The sequence below is a fragment of the Eptatretus burgeri genome, chromosome 2 (genome assembly GCF_056783735.1).
Source record: "Eptatretus burgeri isolate ZD-2024b chromosome 2, Ebu_testis_v1, whole genome shotgun sequence".
In the NCBI taxonomy this organism is placed as follows: Eukaryota; Metazoa; Chordata; class Myxini; order Myxiniformes; family Myxinidae; genus Eptatretus; species Eptatretus burgeri.
This window is the reverse complement of record NC_140962.1, coordinates 143,314,237-143,332,208: the sequence shown is the minus strand read 5'-3', so window position 1 is coordinate 143,332,208 and position 17,972 is coordinate 143,314,237. Positions and strand designations below refer to the sequence as shown.

The window sequence follows — 17,972 nt, the reverse complement described above, 5'->3', positions numbered from 1 at the left end:
TCCTCCCCCTATCCCCCTCAAAAAAAAAAATAATAATTCACAAACTCGTCTTCCATTTCCTTATTTTTGCCACACTTTTGTGGGTAATGTGTATTTGAGAGGTTAAAAAAACAACAACTTTCTTTGAGTCGTGTTTTTTCCTTTTCTTTCCCAGGCTCGAGTCGGTGTCTCAATTTCAATTCATCAAGATTTCACTATTCTCAATGCTGGACATCTCTCAGGAGGAAGATAATCTGGACTTGCTTATCAAACTCAACAACAACATTCTGAAGGAGATACAGAGTGAGTGATGCAAACGGAGAATATTTAATGGGGGAAGAGAATTAGGCTGGCAAGATGGCCTTGAGATGTGCACACTTGCCTGTAAACTGTTTAGCATGGGTTAGAATCCAGACCCAGCTATAAACTATCACCCCAGCGTTTCACAGGCAGGTTGATTCATCAATGCGTGTGCCCTGCCGTCCCTTGGATGGACGTTAAACTTGGTGTCCTGTTTGCTGGCGTTAGTCGATGTACGTGAAAGATCCCACGGTGTCTTTAACAAAGAGCAGGTGAGCTATTGCCGTCAGGCTGAACAAATTACCAATTCCTGCCCTGACTTCCTGTGTCGGAGTGTTAACACGTCCTGGATGGTAACCCTCGCCATATAAACTGATTCGGCATCACCAACGCTCTCGATTGAGCATGGTTCACGATCTGGTCTTGTCTGAAGAGAAATGGAGATGCAAACGGTGAAGTAGTTTTTGGTTCCAGATGCCTTTGTAGCCAAATGACATCTTATCTGCTTTGAAAATCTGAGGATACCTGTTCTGGTGGTGGTGAATATTCATTGAATGGTGTGAAGTTTTTGTCCCCCTCATTCTGTGCTTCCATGCGTGCCCTTGTGTAGGGTAATCGTATAATCGTCAGCCAAAAATTACCGGCACCTCTCGCGTTTGCCGAAGGTGGATTGATACTCGCACTCACTGTTGGTGTGTGGTAAATTGAGCCGATGTCATGACCATTCCAAAGCAGTATCAAAACAGGAGAGAAACTAGAGGGGGAGCACTCGGGAGAGTACAAAACCTCCGCCGCCAATACTGCTGGGTCACTCAAGTGAACCTTATCTTATTCATTAAATATGTCAACAGTGATGACAGTTATAGTTCTTTTCTCCAACATTTTTTTTTGGGGGGGGGGGTTGGAAATCACTTAAAACATGCAGAAATGCAAAAAAAAGAAATCGAAATTTTGTTGAAAAAAAAAGTTGCAAAATTTTTTTTCTCAAACTTATTTTTTTGGGGGGGTTGGAAATCACTTAAAACATGTAGAAATGCAAAAAAGAAAAAAAATTCTCTATAATTTTTTGTGGGGGGGGGTTGGAAATCACTTAAAACATGTAGAAATGCAAAAAAGAAAAAAAATTTCTCTAACAATTTTTTTTTGGGGGGGAGGGGGGTTGGAAATCACTTAAAACATGTAGAAATGCAAAAAAAAAAAATTCTCTTTTTGGGGGGGGGGTGGAAATCACTTAAAAGATGCAGCAATGCAAAAAAAAATTCTCTAACAATTTTTTTTGGGGGGGGGCAAGTCCAAAATTTAATGGCATGATCCTTGGACCATACCTAACCCCCCCCACCAAGTTTCGTCAAAATCCGTCGAGGAGCTTTTCCGTAATACTGTTCACAAACAAACAAACAACCAAACAAACAAACAGAAGGGGGTGAAAACAGTAATCTCCATCCATCTTCGAAGATGACGGAGGTTAAAGATGAATGAATCGCAAGTGTCCCTGCTCTTTTAAGGTCCTGGCGTGCATAAAATATAACATATATATATATATATATATATATATATATATATATATATATATATATATATATATATGTATGTATATATATATATATATATATATGTATATATATATATATGTATATATATATATATATATATATATATATATATGTATACATATATATATATATATATATATATATATATATATATGTATATATATATATATGTATATATATATATATATATATACATATACATATACATATATATAAACTCTTCCACCCCATGGGGTTGCAGATGACCTACTCCACAGCGTTGCACAGAGATAACACTTAATGGCTCCATTGTAATGATTTAGTGCCAAAAGGCTTCATGATGCCGCCATAAAACCCTGCACCGCGATTTATGGCGTCCAGACTCAATGCTCTCTCATATGAGAGGGATCGCCAAACGGGATGTCAATACCCTCTCCAACCATTTCATTTAGAAAGTACCGTCCCTCCTGTGGAGACATGAAGGACAAATTCACTTAAACATTGATCTTGACACAGAAGATTATTACAAATCCTCACCATGAACCGGAATGTTGCTGAAGTCCTAATTCTGTCTCTGTCCCCAACCCTCAACCCTTCCCTCCTTCCACCCTCGTTAATGTAACAAGATATTAGAAAATATTATTTCTTGAAAATGTCACCAAAAAATTTCACATCACATTTTATTTTATTTTTTAATAAGGAACACTAACTCATACTTGGTGGACTCCATGGATCCAAACTGAACTAGAAGGGCACTCGGTGGAGCGCATACCTCCGTCACGTTATGTCTGATCCACGAGAACATCGGGCCCAATACATTTTTGAAATACCATGCTATATATATTGTTGCGGTTTTCGCGCCCGCCGGCGTGCGACGGCCACGTAACTCGAATCGCGGCACGTCGCCCACCGGACGGACAATCCAGTCGTGACCCTCTCGGACTAACGCCGGGAACCAGTCACGGGTGGACCTTTCGGTCTCACCGCGATCGAGCCAATCAGCCCCCGCGTGGGATAGGGTTGCTCGCCAAATTCGAACTACCTAAGTACCCACGCGGAGGGTAGACCGGGCGATCGCACCTCGCCGCAGGTCGACTTCGGACACGGGCCACTTAAGCGACCCGTTCCGTACTATCAGAATAACCGAGCGGTGTTATCGTCGACCTCGACGGTTCGATTAATTATCGGGCGTATTCAGCCCACTACCAACCCTTTACGTGAAGCAAGATGGGGATTCAATGGAGGAAAAGACGAAGCGAAGCGGGAGAACAGTTCAACAATAAAGCACATTTATTCGCGACGAACGGAAAGCACACAAATACAATTCCACCAAATGCACACAAAAAAAAGAAAACACAATTCCATTTACACAAAAAGCAAACATAAAAGTGAAAACACAGTGCAGAGCTAATACCGACTACCGAGCACACGGCAACACTTATACAATTCTACTTCACAGACGGCGCCGACAACACATACCCAAAACCAAGGAAAAGAAATCCCCCAAGAATGAGGTAGGCCTGGGGCCGAGACCGGGTCGGGCCTACCCGTCTGGTGATGAGACGCGGAGCGGCGATGGCCCCGCAACCCGCGGGCCTCGTGGACAGTGCCTGGCAGGGGGTGGGAACGGGGCCCCCTTGGTCGCACTATCTCAGCGCGGGGGGAAACAGGAGGGGGTTGCTGATGCTCGGGGTATAGAGGATCTTTATTATCCCTGGTGTGCGTCTCCACCTCGGCCAGGTCGCGCTGCCGGCCTCCCTCGGGCGTGCAGCTCCTGGCACCGACGCGAGCACCCCCTCGTCCGACTCTCTTCAGCTTCTCCAGCCACTGCAGGCTTCGGGCTCCAGACTTCTTTCGTTCTCGTTTGCGACTCTACTCTGACTGACGAACACCGTCCTTTTATCCCCCGTAACTTCGCCTTTGACCCCTCCCTTTGACCTTTCACCTCGCTCCCCATTGGCCCGAGAAAAAGTGGGCGTGAAGGCTTTTTGATCCACAAATTTGCATATATCGATCGTTCTGGAGGCGGGGCCAAATCGCCCCTCGCTCACCGATTGGACGGCAAAAAGTGGGCGTGTGTTGTTTTTGATCCGTTTTTGAAGCACAAAATCCGTGATTTTGTACACGCGGTTCGACGTGCGCCCTGCACGAGTCCAACACCGGTACCCACAGCGGGGCAAGAACGGTGGCGATGCTACGGTTGCGAGGTGTGACGTGAAGGTCGTGGCGGTTGTGGTGAAGCGGTGGTTGTGGTCGGTGGTTGATGTTGTGGTTGTGATGGTAATCATGGCGGTTGGTCCAAAATAAAGATAGTAAAAGAAAAACGGCTATCCTGAAGAGTCGCAGCACGTATAAATGACATATATTCCCACTAGACAACGGGTTTGGGCCTAACTACACATGCACTTACCGAGATACCTCACCTAAGGGACCTGAATGGTGGTTTGCGAATTTGGTAACCACAACACTACCCCCTCCCCTTTTTACAGACTCGTCCCGAGTCGTCAAATTTTCGTGTGCCATCATGTGTAGTTTTCCCCTAGTACATTTTACCTACGGATCCCTGAGTGCGACATTCATGGTATTCGTGTCCCCAAAATAAATAACCTGAGGGCTGCGTAACTATCTAAACAAACTCACTCACACGGACGACTTAAATAAAATTGCCGGCGCTAAGACAGACATGCCGGGGGCGCACTCATATGTACAGTACATCTTAACCTTAACTTACAAATTTTACACTAAACCATGGCCCAGGATCAATGAACTCTGCAAAAAGAAAGCAGTTAGCAGGGAGCCAGGCTGCCCGCATGCAGTCTCTGGCTCAAAACAATGCAGGTGACAGGGAACGTGGCTGGCTGCTCACACGCAGTCCAAGGCCTTCCCTTTTGAACTGAACGCAGTGAACCACAACGGTGCTTGGGCTGCACAACGCAGTCTCCGTGCCAGCTCAAGTGGCACACGCAATGAGCACAACGAATGGATGCATGAACGGTTTGAACTGAATGCAGTGAACCACAACGGTGCATGGGCTGCACAAACGCAGTCTCCGTGCCAGCTCAAGTGGCACACGCAATGAACACAACGAATGGATGCATGGACACAAACACGGTGCACGGGCCGCCACTGCAGGCCCGTGTTGTAGCTGCCAACAGGGCAGTTCTCGCAGCTTGCAAACTGTTGCCTTGATCCTGGAGCACATGGAAATGAACAGGGGGGGGCAAAGCAAAAATTGAACGGGGGCTGGTGAACAGGGGCAGTGGGCATGGCATGGCAAAGGTGAGCAGGCAAACACAGCCCGCAGAAGAAGGCCGCTGCAGGCAAACATAGCGGGCAGATGAACTGGCCGGCACAGGCCTTGAAGAAAAACAGCCAGCAGATGAACTGGCCGGCACAGGCCTTGAAGCAAACACGGCCAGCCGATGGCACAGGCCTTGCAGCAAAACAACAGCTGCCGATGAAGTTGGCCGGCCTCCGCCTTGAAGCAAAACACGGCCAGCCGATGAAGTTGGCCAGCTCTTGCCGTTCAGTGGAGGTTGGTGGAGGGAGTGCGGTGGTGCTGGCCACTTGGAAGGCGGGCTCGGACCTACCTACCTGTCTCCCTCCCACCTATCGCCTTTGCCTGTCACTGTACATACCCACTCCCTTAATTTGTCAAACCCCAATTTAGCCCCAACTTATTTTTTTGTTGTTTTTATTTTTACTTCCCCACTATAAATCGTCCCCTAACCCCCTTTATCGTCCTTGTTCGGCTAACCTATTCTGTCACCTAGCCTACTCCCAACCCCTACGTTCCCTTCCCAGAGGGGAATAAGGGAGAGCTGACGTCCTGTGTCGAGGCCCAACGAAGCCTCAGAATGGCCTCCCCAGAGTTCGGCGATCTAACCCAAAGTGGGTCCAGCGGCCCACAACGACAGCGAGGGGATGGATGGTGCGGAGGGGTACATCTCCTAATCTACCCTATCCATTTAACTGCTAAACTACCCCGGGGCTTTCAACAAGCGCCTCTCGCTTAAACTATTGGTTCTAACAACCCAGATTCCCGTCGCCTGTGTTGGTGTCCTTACAATTTCGGGCCTCGCCCCCCCAATTTTCTCTCCGTGCCCTCACACGGTCTCCTGGCTGGGACACGTGGCTCCCTTTGGCAGGCACGACCCTCTGCCGAATCTCCCGCTATGGCACCCCCGGGCACTACACTGCCTCCGAGCCTACCAGCTCCCTAACACGGGGAGTGCCCCCCATGGCACCTCCCCTGAAACGCACACGTGGCAGGCCGGCCTCCCGGGTCCCTTTCCGAGGGTCACCCGTGCCCACTACACTGCCCACGCGGCTAATGGCGCCCCGGGCCCCCACACCAAGCAGGCGCACCCGTGCCCACTACTCTATCCCGGCCCCCCATGGGCCCATGGCCTACCGCGGCCGACTAGCCTGGTGCCCGGGGTACCCACTCAGCGATACTCACCTTTCGCAGCCACGCTCCCAAGCCTGTCAACAGGGCTCCTGCACCCCTCCAAATGGGTCTCGAGCCTACTTTCCCACCAACAACAAAACGACCTCCATTTTTCAATTTGACTAACCCAGCTAACTCACTCTACACTGACCCCGGGGTCCCTTGGGCGGGAGTCACTCCTCCCCCCCATCACTCATCGCACCATGCATTCCCCATTCACTCCACACACACAGACCCGCTGGCCTCACTCACTCACCATGTACACGTACTCTCCTCACAACCCACAACTCTTCAACACACACACCGCTGAACTCTGCCATCCTCCTAACTACATCCCCTAACTAACTCGTGCTCCCACGTCGTCCCTTAAACTATAGCACGTTCCTTTTAACGCTACGTAGCTAAACTACGTCCCCTCTACACATTCACTGTCTGTCACTGTCTTCTAACTCAAAAAATCATTTTATTTCCCATTTTCCCATCCTAAATCTGGCTACAATCCCTCTAACTAATCCATTCCACGGACTCCATGAGGACTTACCCCTGCCCCATGAAGTCGGTCTAACTAAGCTAACCCTTCCCCCTAACTAGTTTCCATCCTGTGCCCAGGGTAAGGGGGTCTTTCACCCCTTGCCCAGGAATCCTGTGCACCCGAAAGTGAGGCTTGTTTTTTTTTTTTTTTTTCCATGCGCAGCACCTGCGCGGCAACTCAGAGCTCGCGCACTTTGCACCTGCCCGTGACGTCATGCAGCTGCACGTGTTCCTCGTCCCTCCTTGGACGGGACCATCCGGCAGAGATACCACTCCTGCCGGATTCCAACCACACGTGCAGCCATGACGTCACCGTGCGCATAAAAAAAACACAAGCCCCACGTCTCGAGGGGTTTCCCACGCGAACACATGTGCTTTGCCCGTTGGAGCTTAACACACACGATCGCGTGGAGAACCCGTCCGGTCCAAATCCGTAGTCCTGCCTTAACTTTGTCCGTCCGCGGGATCGGCAAATCCACCGCTGGCGTTTCCGGACCGGGACTTCACTCTCGCAAGCGAGCACGTGGTGGTCTCGTGCGTTGCACAGCACGAACCTCGTGCTCACTGCTGGGTGAACCCGGCACGGTCCGCGAAACAACTACAGCCGCTACCCGGCTTTCTTTCTTCTCATGTCGCTGTCTCCGTCTCCATTCCACGCACGCACACCTGCGTGTCACGACGCACACAGTCCACTCCATCACATTCACACGGGGAGACGCGGCTGCGTGCTCCCGCATGCCAACCGACATCTCCCTCTCATACCGCTCTCTCACACACACGGTCTCCCTGGCACACAGCGACCTTGCACACGGCCGTTCACTCACGCGTGCGGGGGCACTCACCCGCGGTGCCTCACTCGCACTCCGTGCCTCATCCACACACGCGGGGGCACTCACCCGCGGTACCTCATCCACACACCGTGCCTCACTCATACACGCGGGGCACTAACCCGCGGTGCCTCACTCGCACTCCGTGCCTCATCCACACACGCGGGGGCACTCACCCGCGGTGCCTCATCCACACTGGCCGTTTCATCCACACACACGGCCTCACTCACACACGGTGCCTCATTCATACAGGCCGTTTCACTCACACCCACGGCCTCTACCACACACGGTGCCTCATCCACACACGGCGTGCTGGGAAGCACACACTCCGGCACCATCGCCACCACACCACTCACACACGGGGTCGCTTCCACACACGGTGCCGCACTCACACCTTGCACCACACACACAGGGACAACCACACTGGGGATTCGAGTCCCCACAAGGGTCTCCGGGGCCTCTATACCCCCCAAGCTCTCCGTGCACCCGTCCACAGCACCCGTCCCCTCAACCTCGCAAAGCACGACCGAACTCACCTGGTCGTGACTCGCCTCAAGGAGGCATACTCCCTCCCCTCGTTCCTGGAGGAGGCCATCCAGGTGCTCGCACTGGGTCCCCACACAGTCCGCCAGCTCACCCCCATTGTCCTCCACTACCTCCGTGTGTGTGTGCGCGTCACTTACCCCGTCTTCATCGTGTTTATTGGTCTCTGCTTCTTTCTGGCGTCTTTCCCTTATCTTTATGTAGGTCAACCTTGCTTTCTCTTTAAGTCGCTCCCGTCCTTCCCTGTTTTTCACTCCTTGCTCTTTCACGATCTCCGCGTACCTCATCCTTGCTCTCCGTATTAATTGTTCTTTTCTCTCCCTCGCAATTACTTTCACCTCGTCTCTTGTCTCCCGAATTACTTTTTCCTTACCCGCCTCCACCGCGGGCCTGTCAGCCGTTGCACCCCCTTCCAGCTCGTTTGTTCCGACACGTGGAGTCGCCATTTTAAGTTCCCTGCTTACAGCCTTCATGCCCGCCTGCAGGCATTGGCCCATGTTCTGCGTCTCACCCCGGAACTTTTTCATCTCTTCCCTCATTTGCTGTGTATTCGCATCCATCGTCGTTTTCACTTCATTTGTATTTGTATCCATCTTTTCGTTCATGCCTTTCATTTCCGCATTCATTTGTGCCAGCATGGTGAATAGCTGGGCCATGCCGGATGCACTCAGCTGAGCCGTTTCGGCAGGGGTTGGGGAAGGGTTTTGGTGGAGAGGGGGGGGGAGGTGTCATACACCGCGGCCGCTGCCGCACCCACCTCGGGCCCTGGGTTCAGTTGGGCGAGTCCGTGTTCCTGCACAATCAACATTTCCTGCTCGGGGATTCCATCCTGGACCATGGATTCTACATTACTACACATATACATTTCTAATACCCCCGGCTCCCGCTCGCCTTGAGACGCCATCTTGCTTCTCTTAAAGGGTTAATTTGCTCGCTCGTAATTTGGAGGGAATCGGGGGTCGCTTCTCTCACCCCTGGACCGATTCCCGTGAATTTAGCCGGAGACAGGAGAGCCTGTTTTCCTGTTCTCCGATACCAGTGCCGCGAGGAGGGCGATGAATTTGTATCGCACGACCTGACACCAGTGTTGCGGTTTTCGCGCCCGCCGGCGTGCGACGGCCACGTAACTCGAATCGCGGCACGTCGCCCACCGGACGGACAATCCAGTCGTGACCCTCTCGGACTAACGCCGGGAACCAGTCACGGGTGGACCTTTCGGTCTCACCGCGATCGAGCCAATCAGCCCCCGCGTGGGATAGGGTTGCTCGCCAAATTCGAACTACCTAAGTACCCACGCGGAGGGTAGACCGGGCGATCGCACCTCGCCGCAGGTCGACTTCGGACACGGGCCACTTAAGCGACCCGTTCCGTACTATCAGAATAACCGAGCGGTGTTATCGTCGACCTCGACGGTTCGATTAATTATCGGGCGTATTCAGCCCACTACCAACCCTTTACGTGAAGCAAGATGGGGATTCAATGGAGGAAAAGACGAAGCGAAGCGGGAGAACAGTTCAACAATAAAGCACATTTATTCGCGACGAACGGAAAGCACACAAATACAATTCCACCAAATGCACACAAAAAAAAGAAAACACAATTCCATTTACACAAAAAGCAAACATAAAAGTGAAAACACAGTGCAGAGCTAATACCGACTACCGAGCACACGGCAACACTTATACAATTCTACTTCACAGACGGCGCCGACAACACATACCCAAAACCAAGGAAAAGAAATCCCCCAAGAATGAGGTAGGCCTGGGGCCGAGACCGGGTCGGGCCTACCCGTCTGGTGATGAGACGCGGAGCGGCGATGGCCCCGCAACCCGCGGGCCTCGTGGACAGTGCCTGGCAGGGGGTGGGAACGGGGCCCCCTTGGTCGCACTATCTCAGCGCGGGGGGAAACAGGAGGGGGTTGCTGATGCTCGGGGTATAGAGGATCTTTATTATCCCTGGTGTGCGTCTCCACCTCGGCCAGGTCGCGCTGCCGGCCTCCCTCGGGCGTGCAGCTCCTGGCACCGACGCGAGCACCCCCTCGTCCGACTCTCTTCAGCTTCTCCAGCCACTGCAGGCTTCGGGCTCCAGACTTCTTTCGTTCTCGTTTGCGACTCTACTCTGACTGACGAACACCGTCCTTTTATCCCCCCGTCACTTCGCCTTTGACCCCCTCCCTTTGACCTTTCACCTCGCTCCCCATTGGCCCGAGAAAAAGTGGGCGTGAAGGCTTTTTGATCCACAAATTTGCATATATCGATCGTTCTGGAGGCGGGGCCAAATCGCCCCTCGCTCACCGATTGGACGGCAAAAAGTGGGCGTGTGTTGTTTTTGATCCGTTTTTGAAGCACAAAATCCGTGATTTTGTACACGCGGTTCGACGTGCGCCCTGCACGAGTCCAACACCGGTACCCACAGCGGGGCAAGAACGGTGGCGATGCTACGGTTGCGAGGTGTGACGTGAAGGTCGTGGCGGTTGTGGTGAAGCGGTGGTTGTGGTCGGTGGTTGATGTTGTGGTTGTGATGGTAATCATGGCGGTTGGTCCAAAATAAAGATAGTAAAAGAAAAACGGCTATCCTGAAGAGTCGCAGCACGTATAAATGACATATATTCCCACTAGACAACGGGTTTGGGCCTAACTACACATGCACTTACCGAGATACCTCACCTAAGGGACCTGAATGGTGGTTTGCGAATTTGGTAACCACAACAATATAATCGTTTTTGGCCCGATCTCTCAATGGTTAAGAAATACTTTGAAAATTAAATCATTCTCATGTCCAGATCCGAATTCAGATTGTCACCAAAATTGAATCAATTCTTTGTGGTCACACACCCAACCTACCCACCAAGTTTCATCCGCATCCGTACACAACTTTTTGAGATATCCTGTGCACAAACAGACAGAGAGGGGTGAAAACATTACCTCCTTCACCTTCGTTAGCGGAGGTAATAAATATGCCGTGAACTTGGTGAAAGTAACAACAAAACCTGACGGATTATAAACAGCATGCATCATTTGTTGGGCGTTTTTCATTGAACACCTCACGTTCTGAAGCTCATTCACCGAATGAACTACAAGAGTTCCTGGTCCATCATAAACGATACATGTTCATTGTATGAAGTTCACTCAATGACTAGCCAGTGCTGCATCCTCACTGCTTTCTCCTGGATTCAAGATTCCCAGGAATGTTGGTTCTATCTCTGCCTCGTTCAAACTCAAAACAAGTTTTCACCTGTCTTGTGGAAACAATTAATGCAAAAGAGGTTGCTCGATTGCAGTTCCAGTACAATGTAGTTTCCTGCAGTATAGTTCTGGTGTCATCCGGTGCAATCAAGTAATATCTTCAATGCATGGATCAATGGTTGAACCGATAGACTTTAAAGCAGATTTTTTTTTTTCTTCCATATGATGACTCCTCCGTCCAAGAGGCATTCATCACCTGGCGCACATAAATGGTGAGGTTATTGCTCATGTCCTGCACCCTACACCAATCGCTTTGTTTCCATCCTCAATATTTTGCTCCGACGGAGGGAAATGCCTCAAACGTCAGCATTTTGTTATTCACGACAGATGCCTCGATCAACATCCTCTTTATTTCATCCATTGTTAGATCTGTCCGCCAATGCTGATCAACACGAGTCTATTTTATTTTGCTTTTTTGTTTTAGGATCGAAGGCTCATCGTGGAGCTGCCTCGTTCACGCACACACGCACACACACAACCTCACATGCCCACAAAACCTCACACACACAAACAGACAAATAAACGGGACAAACAGCCACTGAGCTTTGGAGAAGTGTCATCAATTCCCAGGGCACTCGGGGTTCCTACCAGCAATGCCACAATGATGGCTCCACCTATCTCACTGCACTCAGCGGGGTATTTCCTGAGGAATTTCTTCCTCCACAAGGATGCCAACCTATGGGTTGACAGAATGACTCGCAGCTTAAAAAGCCTTTGTCTATAACTCAAGGGAGTACTGCTCTCCCCTATATGTTTGTACCCATTCATCAAATCTTCCTTTCCTGGATTCTGTGGAATATAGAGCTCTCAACATTGTTGGAATCTCCTGCCTGTCCCCAAAAGGCTGATTGGCAGGTGTGGTCCCACCCACCCCTTCATTGATCTAAGTGTCGGTTTGTACGCAGCTAAGCTTCTTTGAAATGCTTATTTTGTGGAATCCTGTAAAGTTATGAAAAATTTGAGTCGTCATGGACCTTCCTCCTTTAAAATACTGCAGATTGGTGTTTATACCAAGCACAGTACTGAGCTTCAACCAATTTTGAAAGAAAAAAAAGAAAAAAGAAGACGACATTACAAATGGACTGTTTTGGGTTGGTCAGTTTTATTGTTAAGTGATGCTGTCCAAGAATTTCATGAATGTTGTTGGATATGAAATCCTCCTTCGACGATTGGTAGGTACTTTACAGGTTTAAAGTTTTTATGTTCGTAGATGTTTTTTTTTGGAGGATTTGTGTTTTATTGGACATTTGGAGTCGATTTGCCATCCCTGCATAGGAAGTCTTCCAACTTATTGATTCTTTTGAGGGCCAGTTTGTTTTTAAGAGAAAATTAAGAGATGCGTTTTAAGTGTAGTTTTAAATATGTTCAATGAAGGGACATCTCAGACAGGAAGAGGAAGAATGTTCAAGAGCTTTGGGGTGGCAACAGACTGAGCTCTCACCAGAGCGAGTGCGAGTTCTACTCCATCCAGGTGACATTTTCAGGTGCACTGTGGACGATGAACGGAGTTTGTTGGAAAATGTAAACACTTTCAGTATGAGGATCTCTGTAATGTTTGAAGGTGCAAGCCCGTTTAGAGCCCTGTAAGTGAGAAGTAAGATGTCGAACTGGACATGTCGTAAGGCATGGAGCTAATCCCATTCACAAGATATTACCTCTCATTGTTTCTTCTTTCACCAGATGAGAGATTGAGGTGAAAGTTATGGGATAAGTAAGTGTTCTGTTAGTTTGCCCAAGAAAGTTTGCAACCCTTGTCTTGCGTCCACAGATGGAGGGATGCCGAATCTGGACCCAAACTCTGCACATCCACGAATTATGATCTCCAAGGACCTCAAGACTGCGACTCGAACCAGGGCCAAACAAAAATACCCAGAGCACCCTGATCGGTTTGATGTTTATCCACAAGTTCTTTCTTCTGATAGTTTCTCCTCGGGCCGTCACTACTGGGAGGTCGATGTGAGTTCGAGTAGTTGGTGCAGAATCGGTGTCGCTTTCAACTCGATGGGGAGGAAAGGGGGAGGGAACGAACGTTTGTTGGGATGGAATGCTGAATCTTGGTGTTTACAGAAATATTATAACCAATACTCGGCATGGCACAAAGATGAACGAATCCTCCTCACTTTTCCGGGGGTCCCTGAACGGGTTGGGTTCTTGTTGGATTGTGAGGCGGGAGAGTTGAAGTGCTTTGGGGGCTCGAGGGTCCTGCACGTGTTCAAGGGGAACTTTATGAACCCCGTTAAACCCGCTCTTGGGGTTTATGACAATGTTATCGGTTCCGTGCGGTTTTGCTCCTTTTGACAATGTTGTTCATTCCGTGATGAAAGATTATTTCTTGAAACGTACAAAGTGAGGGTGTTTTTTTAATTCAAAGCAATAAAATAATTTACTTATGCATGACGATGTGATTACTTGTTAATGTTTATTTTATAAAGTTTATGTAATGGAAGAGGTTCATTGTTAATCTTATTTAAGCTGACATGGACATCTTCCTCTTCCAATAATGTCTCATTGAAAAAAAAAAATTTAACTTTAATTGATCCTTCTGTAAGTGTGATATGTATATGTTTGTTTTACTCTGTGAACTTGTTGAAAGATTGAGATTCAATCATCGGAGAAAGCAACGTTTTATCATTTTGTAATTACCGAGAAGGGCACTCTGTTGAAGCACTTACCTCCGCCAGGCTGATTAGTTTATGTTTTGTATCCCAATGATAGTCTCGATCTGGATTTGGAGCTGATCCTTGTTCTTGTCAGCTTGTTCTAAAATTTAATCAGCTTGTTCGTGTCACCTAACCAACTCACCCACCAAGTTTCGTCCGAATCCGTCCACAACCTTTTGAGATATATTGTTGTGGGGCCAGGTCTCGGTGGCGAGCACGACCACTAGGGGGAGCAGTAGAGTTGGCTCCACCAAACACACTGGAATTTAGGTCGTGACCCTCGGATAAGTCCAAAGGTATGGGTCCCTTACACTTACAGGACCATGAATTGCCAATAATTCGACCGCGTAGAGTAGGGTTAATTGCCAACTTCAATATACCTAAATACCCACGCAGTCCAACTACCGGGGAACCACACCCTCGGCAGGCCTCGAGCGGAACGAGCAGTTACCGTGCTCGAACCGTGCGTAACCCGAGCGGATGGTTACTGAGGTCTGTCGGTCCAAATGCCCAATTACGGCAGCAACGGCCTTACTAATCCCCAATACGCACCGTGGCAAACCAATGGTAGAAAGGACAAGGACGCGCTGGTACATTCAACAAAAGGGGAATTTATTTACAACAATAATTGGGGAACGAGGGGAGCATGTAAGGGCAGAGTGATCTGACTAAGCAATGCAAATAATGTACAACAAAAGCACTTAACAATTCTACTTCGAGACGGGGCCCACAGACACACACACGCACACACAGATACCCAGGAGATGGACCTCAAGGTCTTTATTATTCCTTCAGCTTGGAGGGAAATCAAGCTGAGGGGAGAGAACGTGCTGGCTACCTGGCTGCGTTCGTGCGGCTCGATGTCCGCACCTTCCTGGAGCACCAGTCGCCAAAGGACGGACCAGGGCAGCCGAATCCAGAGGAGGCAAGATGAGGTGATCTCCTGTGATGAGATGGTCGACCGCTATCGCCACAATCCTCCAGAACTCACTCTTGTCGACAACCACTCACTGGCTTTGGATGCCAGGTTGGAATTGTCTGAATTGAGATGTCCTTTCTCAATAATTGTCTCACACACGATGACAGACTGCTTGGCAAATGCCACGATCTCCGTCTCTCAACGCTGGTCCCGACAACCACACTCTTCCTCTTGAGGGAGGTGCTTCTTCTCCTGGCCACTCGCCTCCTGATTGGTCGGACCCATCGCGCGATTCCCTGGCTGTCTCCCATTGGACAGGCCCACGGTAGGCGGGGCAACTCCCACCCTTCTGGGTGGAGTCCCGATCGGAGGCATTTGTAGCTCCGCCTACCTCCTCACCTCCGACCACGTGCGTAATGGTGATGGTGTTGAGTGGGGGACGGGGCGGGTGAGACGCCCGCTCCTTGCCGATTGGCCAAAGAGGGACGCCATGTCCATGTTAAACTCCACCCACGCACGCACGTGCTCGCTCGCCAGTGAGCAAAGAGCGCGGACAATGCCGAAAGCAGAGAGTTGTTGGGGGTCGTTCGTTGGGACATAAAATCCTAACTATAAAATAACTGTGCAGCGCACGCACTATTAATCACCCATTAAACATAGGACGGGACCCTAACTAGAAACACATACTTACTGATATAACTGATCTGTCGGACCTGGCTGTTGTATGCAGTAAGCTTCCAAATTCGTAACAATATATCATTTTAGCCCCATCACTGAATGGTGAAGAATCACTTTAAAAAGTTCTCGGATACGGATTCGGATCTTCACCAAAATCTAATCATTTCATCCTTATCACATACCCAACCTCCCCACAACATTTCGTCCAAATCCATACACAACTTTTTGACATATTTTGTTCACAAACAAGAAAAAGACGTCATGCAGAGCACGATACTTGCAAAATCCACCCCGCCCTCCAAAAGTTGCCATGGATACATCAAATTTCATTAACATTAAAATTGACAATCTTAAACAAAGCTCAGGTCATTCAGATGAAAATTGATTATTTTTCAGATTGAAATTGATTTTAGAAGTTTGACCTTTGACCTTTTGATCTCAAAAATACTTGGTTTTCCAATTCAGTGATGCAATATGCAAATCCTCAAATTTCAAGTCAATCAGTAGGATGTCAAATACCAATGGGATGCAAAAGATGAAGTCATCAGGAAGAACCTGGATAGGATTCGCATTTTAGCTGCTGCTCCTCTACCTTCAAATCCATCCAGGCACACCCAAGTGAGCCTTACTCAAAAAAAAAATACATAATCCATCTCAAAAAATTAATTCTGGTTGCCAGACCATGTGTCCAATGAAGTTGAACATTAAAACATGTATTCCCCATCCCTACTAGATCATAAATGTGAAGTTTCATGTTGATTGATTTAGCGGTTCCAGAGAAATCATTATTTATTATTTTTCTTCAATACACTATGGCTGCCAAACCATGTGACCTATCAATTATTCCTTAAACTTGTACGCCTATGACTTGGGGAACATTTGTGTGAAGTTTCCCCTCGACCTGTCCAACCGTTCTTGAGAAAAATTTTTTTATAGGTTTTTGGGTAAATTCAATATGGCTGCCAAACCATGTGACCTATGACGTCATATGTGTGAACCTTTTGTTCCTCATGCATAGGCGGTCATACTGTTGTGGGCTGGGGTTCGGTGGCGATAAACGACCACTAGGGGGAGCAGTAGGGTCGTCTCCACCGAACACCCCAGAATTTAGGTCGTGACTCTCGGATAAGTCCGAAAGGTCACGGGTCCTTTAGTGGGCCGTGGTTGCCAATATTTTGACGGCGTGGGGTAGGGTTAATTGCCTAATTTCAATATACCTAAGTACCCACGTTGTCAAATTACTGGGGAAGTCACACCCTCGACGGACTCTGTCGAACCGGGTCGCTCTAGCGACCTCGGTCCGGTGTAACTGAGCAGAATTACCAAAGTCCATCGGACCCAATGACAACTTACGGCACCGACGGCCTCACTTTCTCAAGCCCGCACCATGCTGGGTCAATGGGAGAAACGACAGACAACGAGCTGGTACATTGAACAATTGGGGGTTTATTTATAATGGGGCAGGGGAGCACAGAGAGCAGAGTTATCACGATTATAAGAAATGCAATGTACAATGTACAAGGCACTTAAACAGTTTATACTTACAGGACGGCGACGCACACGCACATGCACACACACACAAAAGAAATAGACCCCGTGGGTCTTTATTCTGCCCCTCAGCCCAGAGGGAAGGCGAGCTGGGGGAACGGAGCCTAGCCGGGTACCTTCTTCGCCTCGTGCGGTCACACCGGACTCCAACCACCACGGTGGGACTCAAACCCACGTCCCGAGATACACGGGTCCACGGCCCTGGCTGCTCGGCCACCACCTCCACGAGGAGCCACCGAGAAGGACCGCAAACCACGACCGAGACCAAGCCACCGCGCCAGATCAGAAGCAAGAGGCCACGATGACTGCAGTACACTCGTCCTGACAACCACTCTCCTCCTCTTGCCAGGTCTGAGGGATTTCTTCCCCTCCCACTCGCCTCCTGATTGGACGAGGGGTTGTCGGGCGACTAGTGGCCTCCCCTCATTGGTCGGACTGAACACTCCATCTGGTTAAGGCAGAGTCACCCTGAGGTGATGAGCTTCCTGATTGGACAAGGGGGTGGAGTCGGAGCTGAGGCGATGAGCGAAGAACGAAGGAGATTTGTTGGCGATGTAACAAAAAAAAAAACCTGACTATAAAAGAAACCCGCAGCGCACACATGTAATTCCCGTTAGAGATAGGGGGTGGGGCCCTAACTATAAACGCATACTTATCGATATAACTGAGCAATGGTGACTGCTGACTGTCTGTGCAAATGGCTTCCAGATTCGTAACAATACGTGTAAAGTTTTTGCCTCAATCTGTTTAGCCACTTCAG

At 49.2% G+C, this 17,972-nt stretch overlaps 1 protein-coding gene across 1 annotated transcript in view; it reads left to right on the top strand.

Annotated features, from left to right (window-relative positions):
• Positions 1-13,801, top strand: part of LOC147033392 (uncharacterized) — a 63,574-nt gene extending 49,773 nt beyond the window's left edge. Inside the window, exons 9-10 of the mRNA XM_085854090.1 lie at positions 155-282; positions 13,176-13,801. Of these exons, the coding sequence (XP_085710216.1) occupies positions 155-282; positions 13,176-13,705 (658 nt within the window). The 3' untranslated portion in view covers positions 13,706-13,801. The remainder of the gene's footprint in view (positions 1-154; positions 283-13,175) is intronic.
• The last annotated feature ends 4,171 nt before the right edge of the window (positions 13,802-17,972 follow it).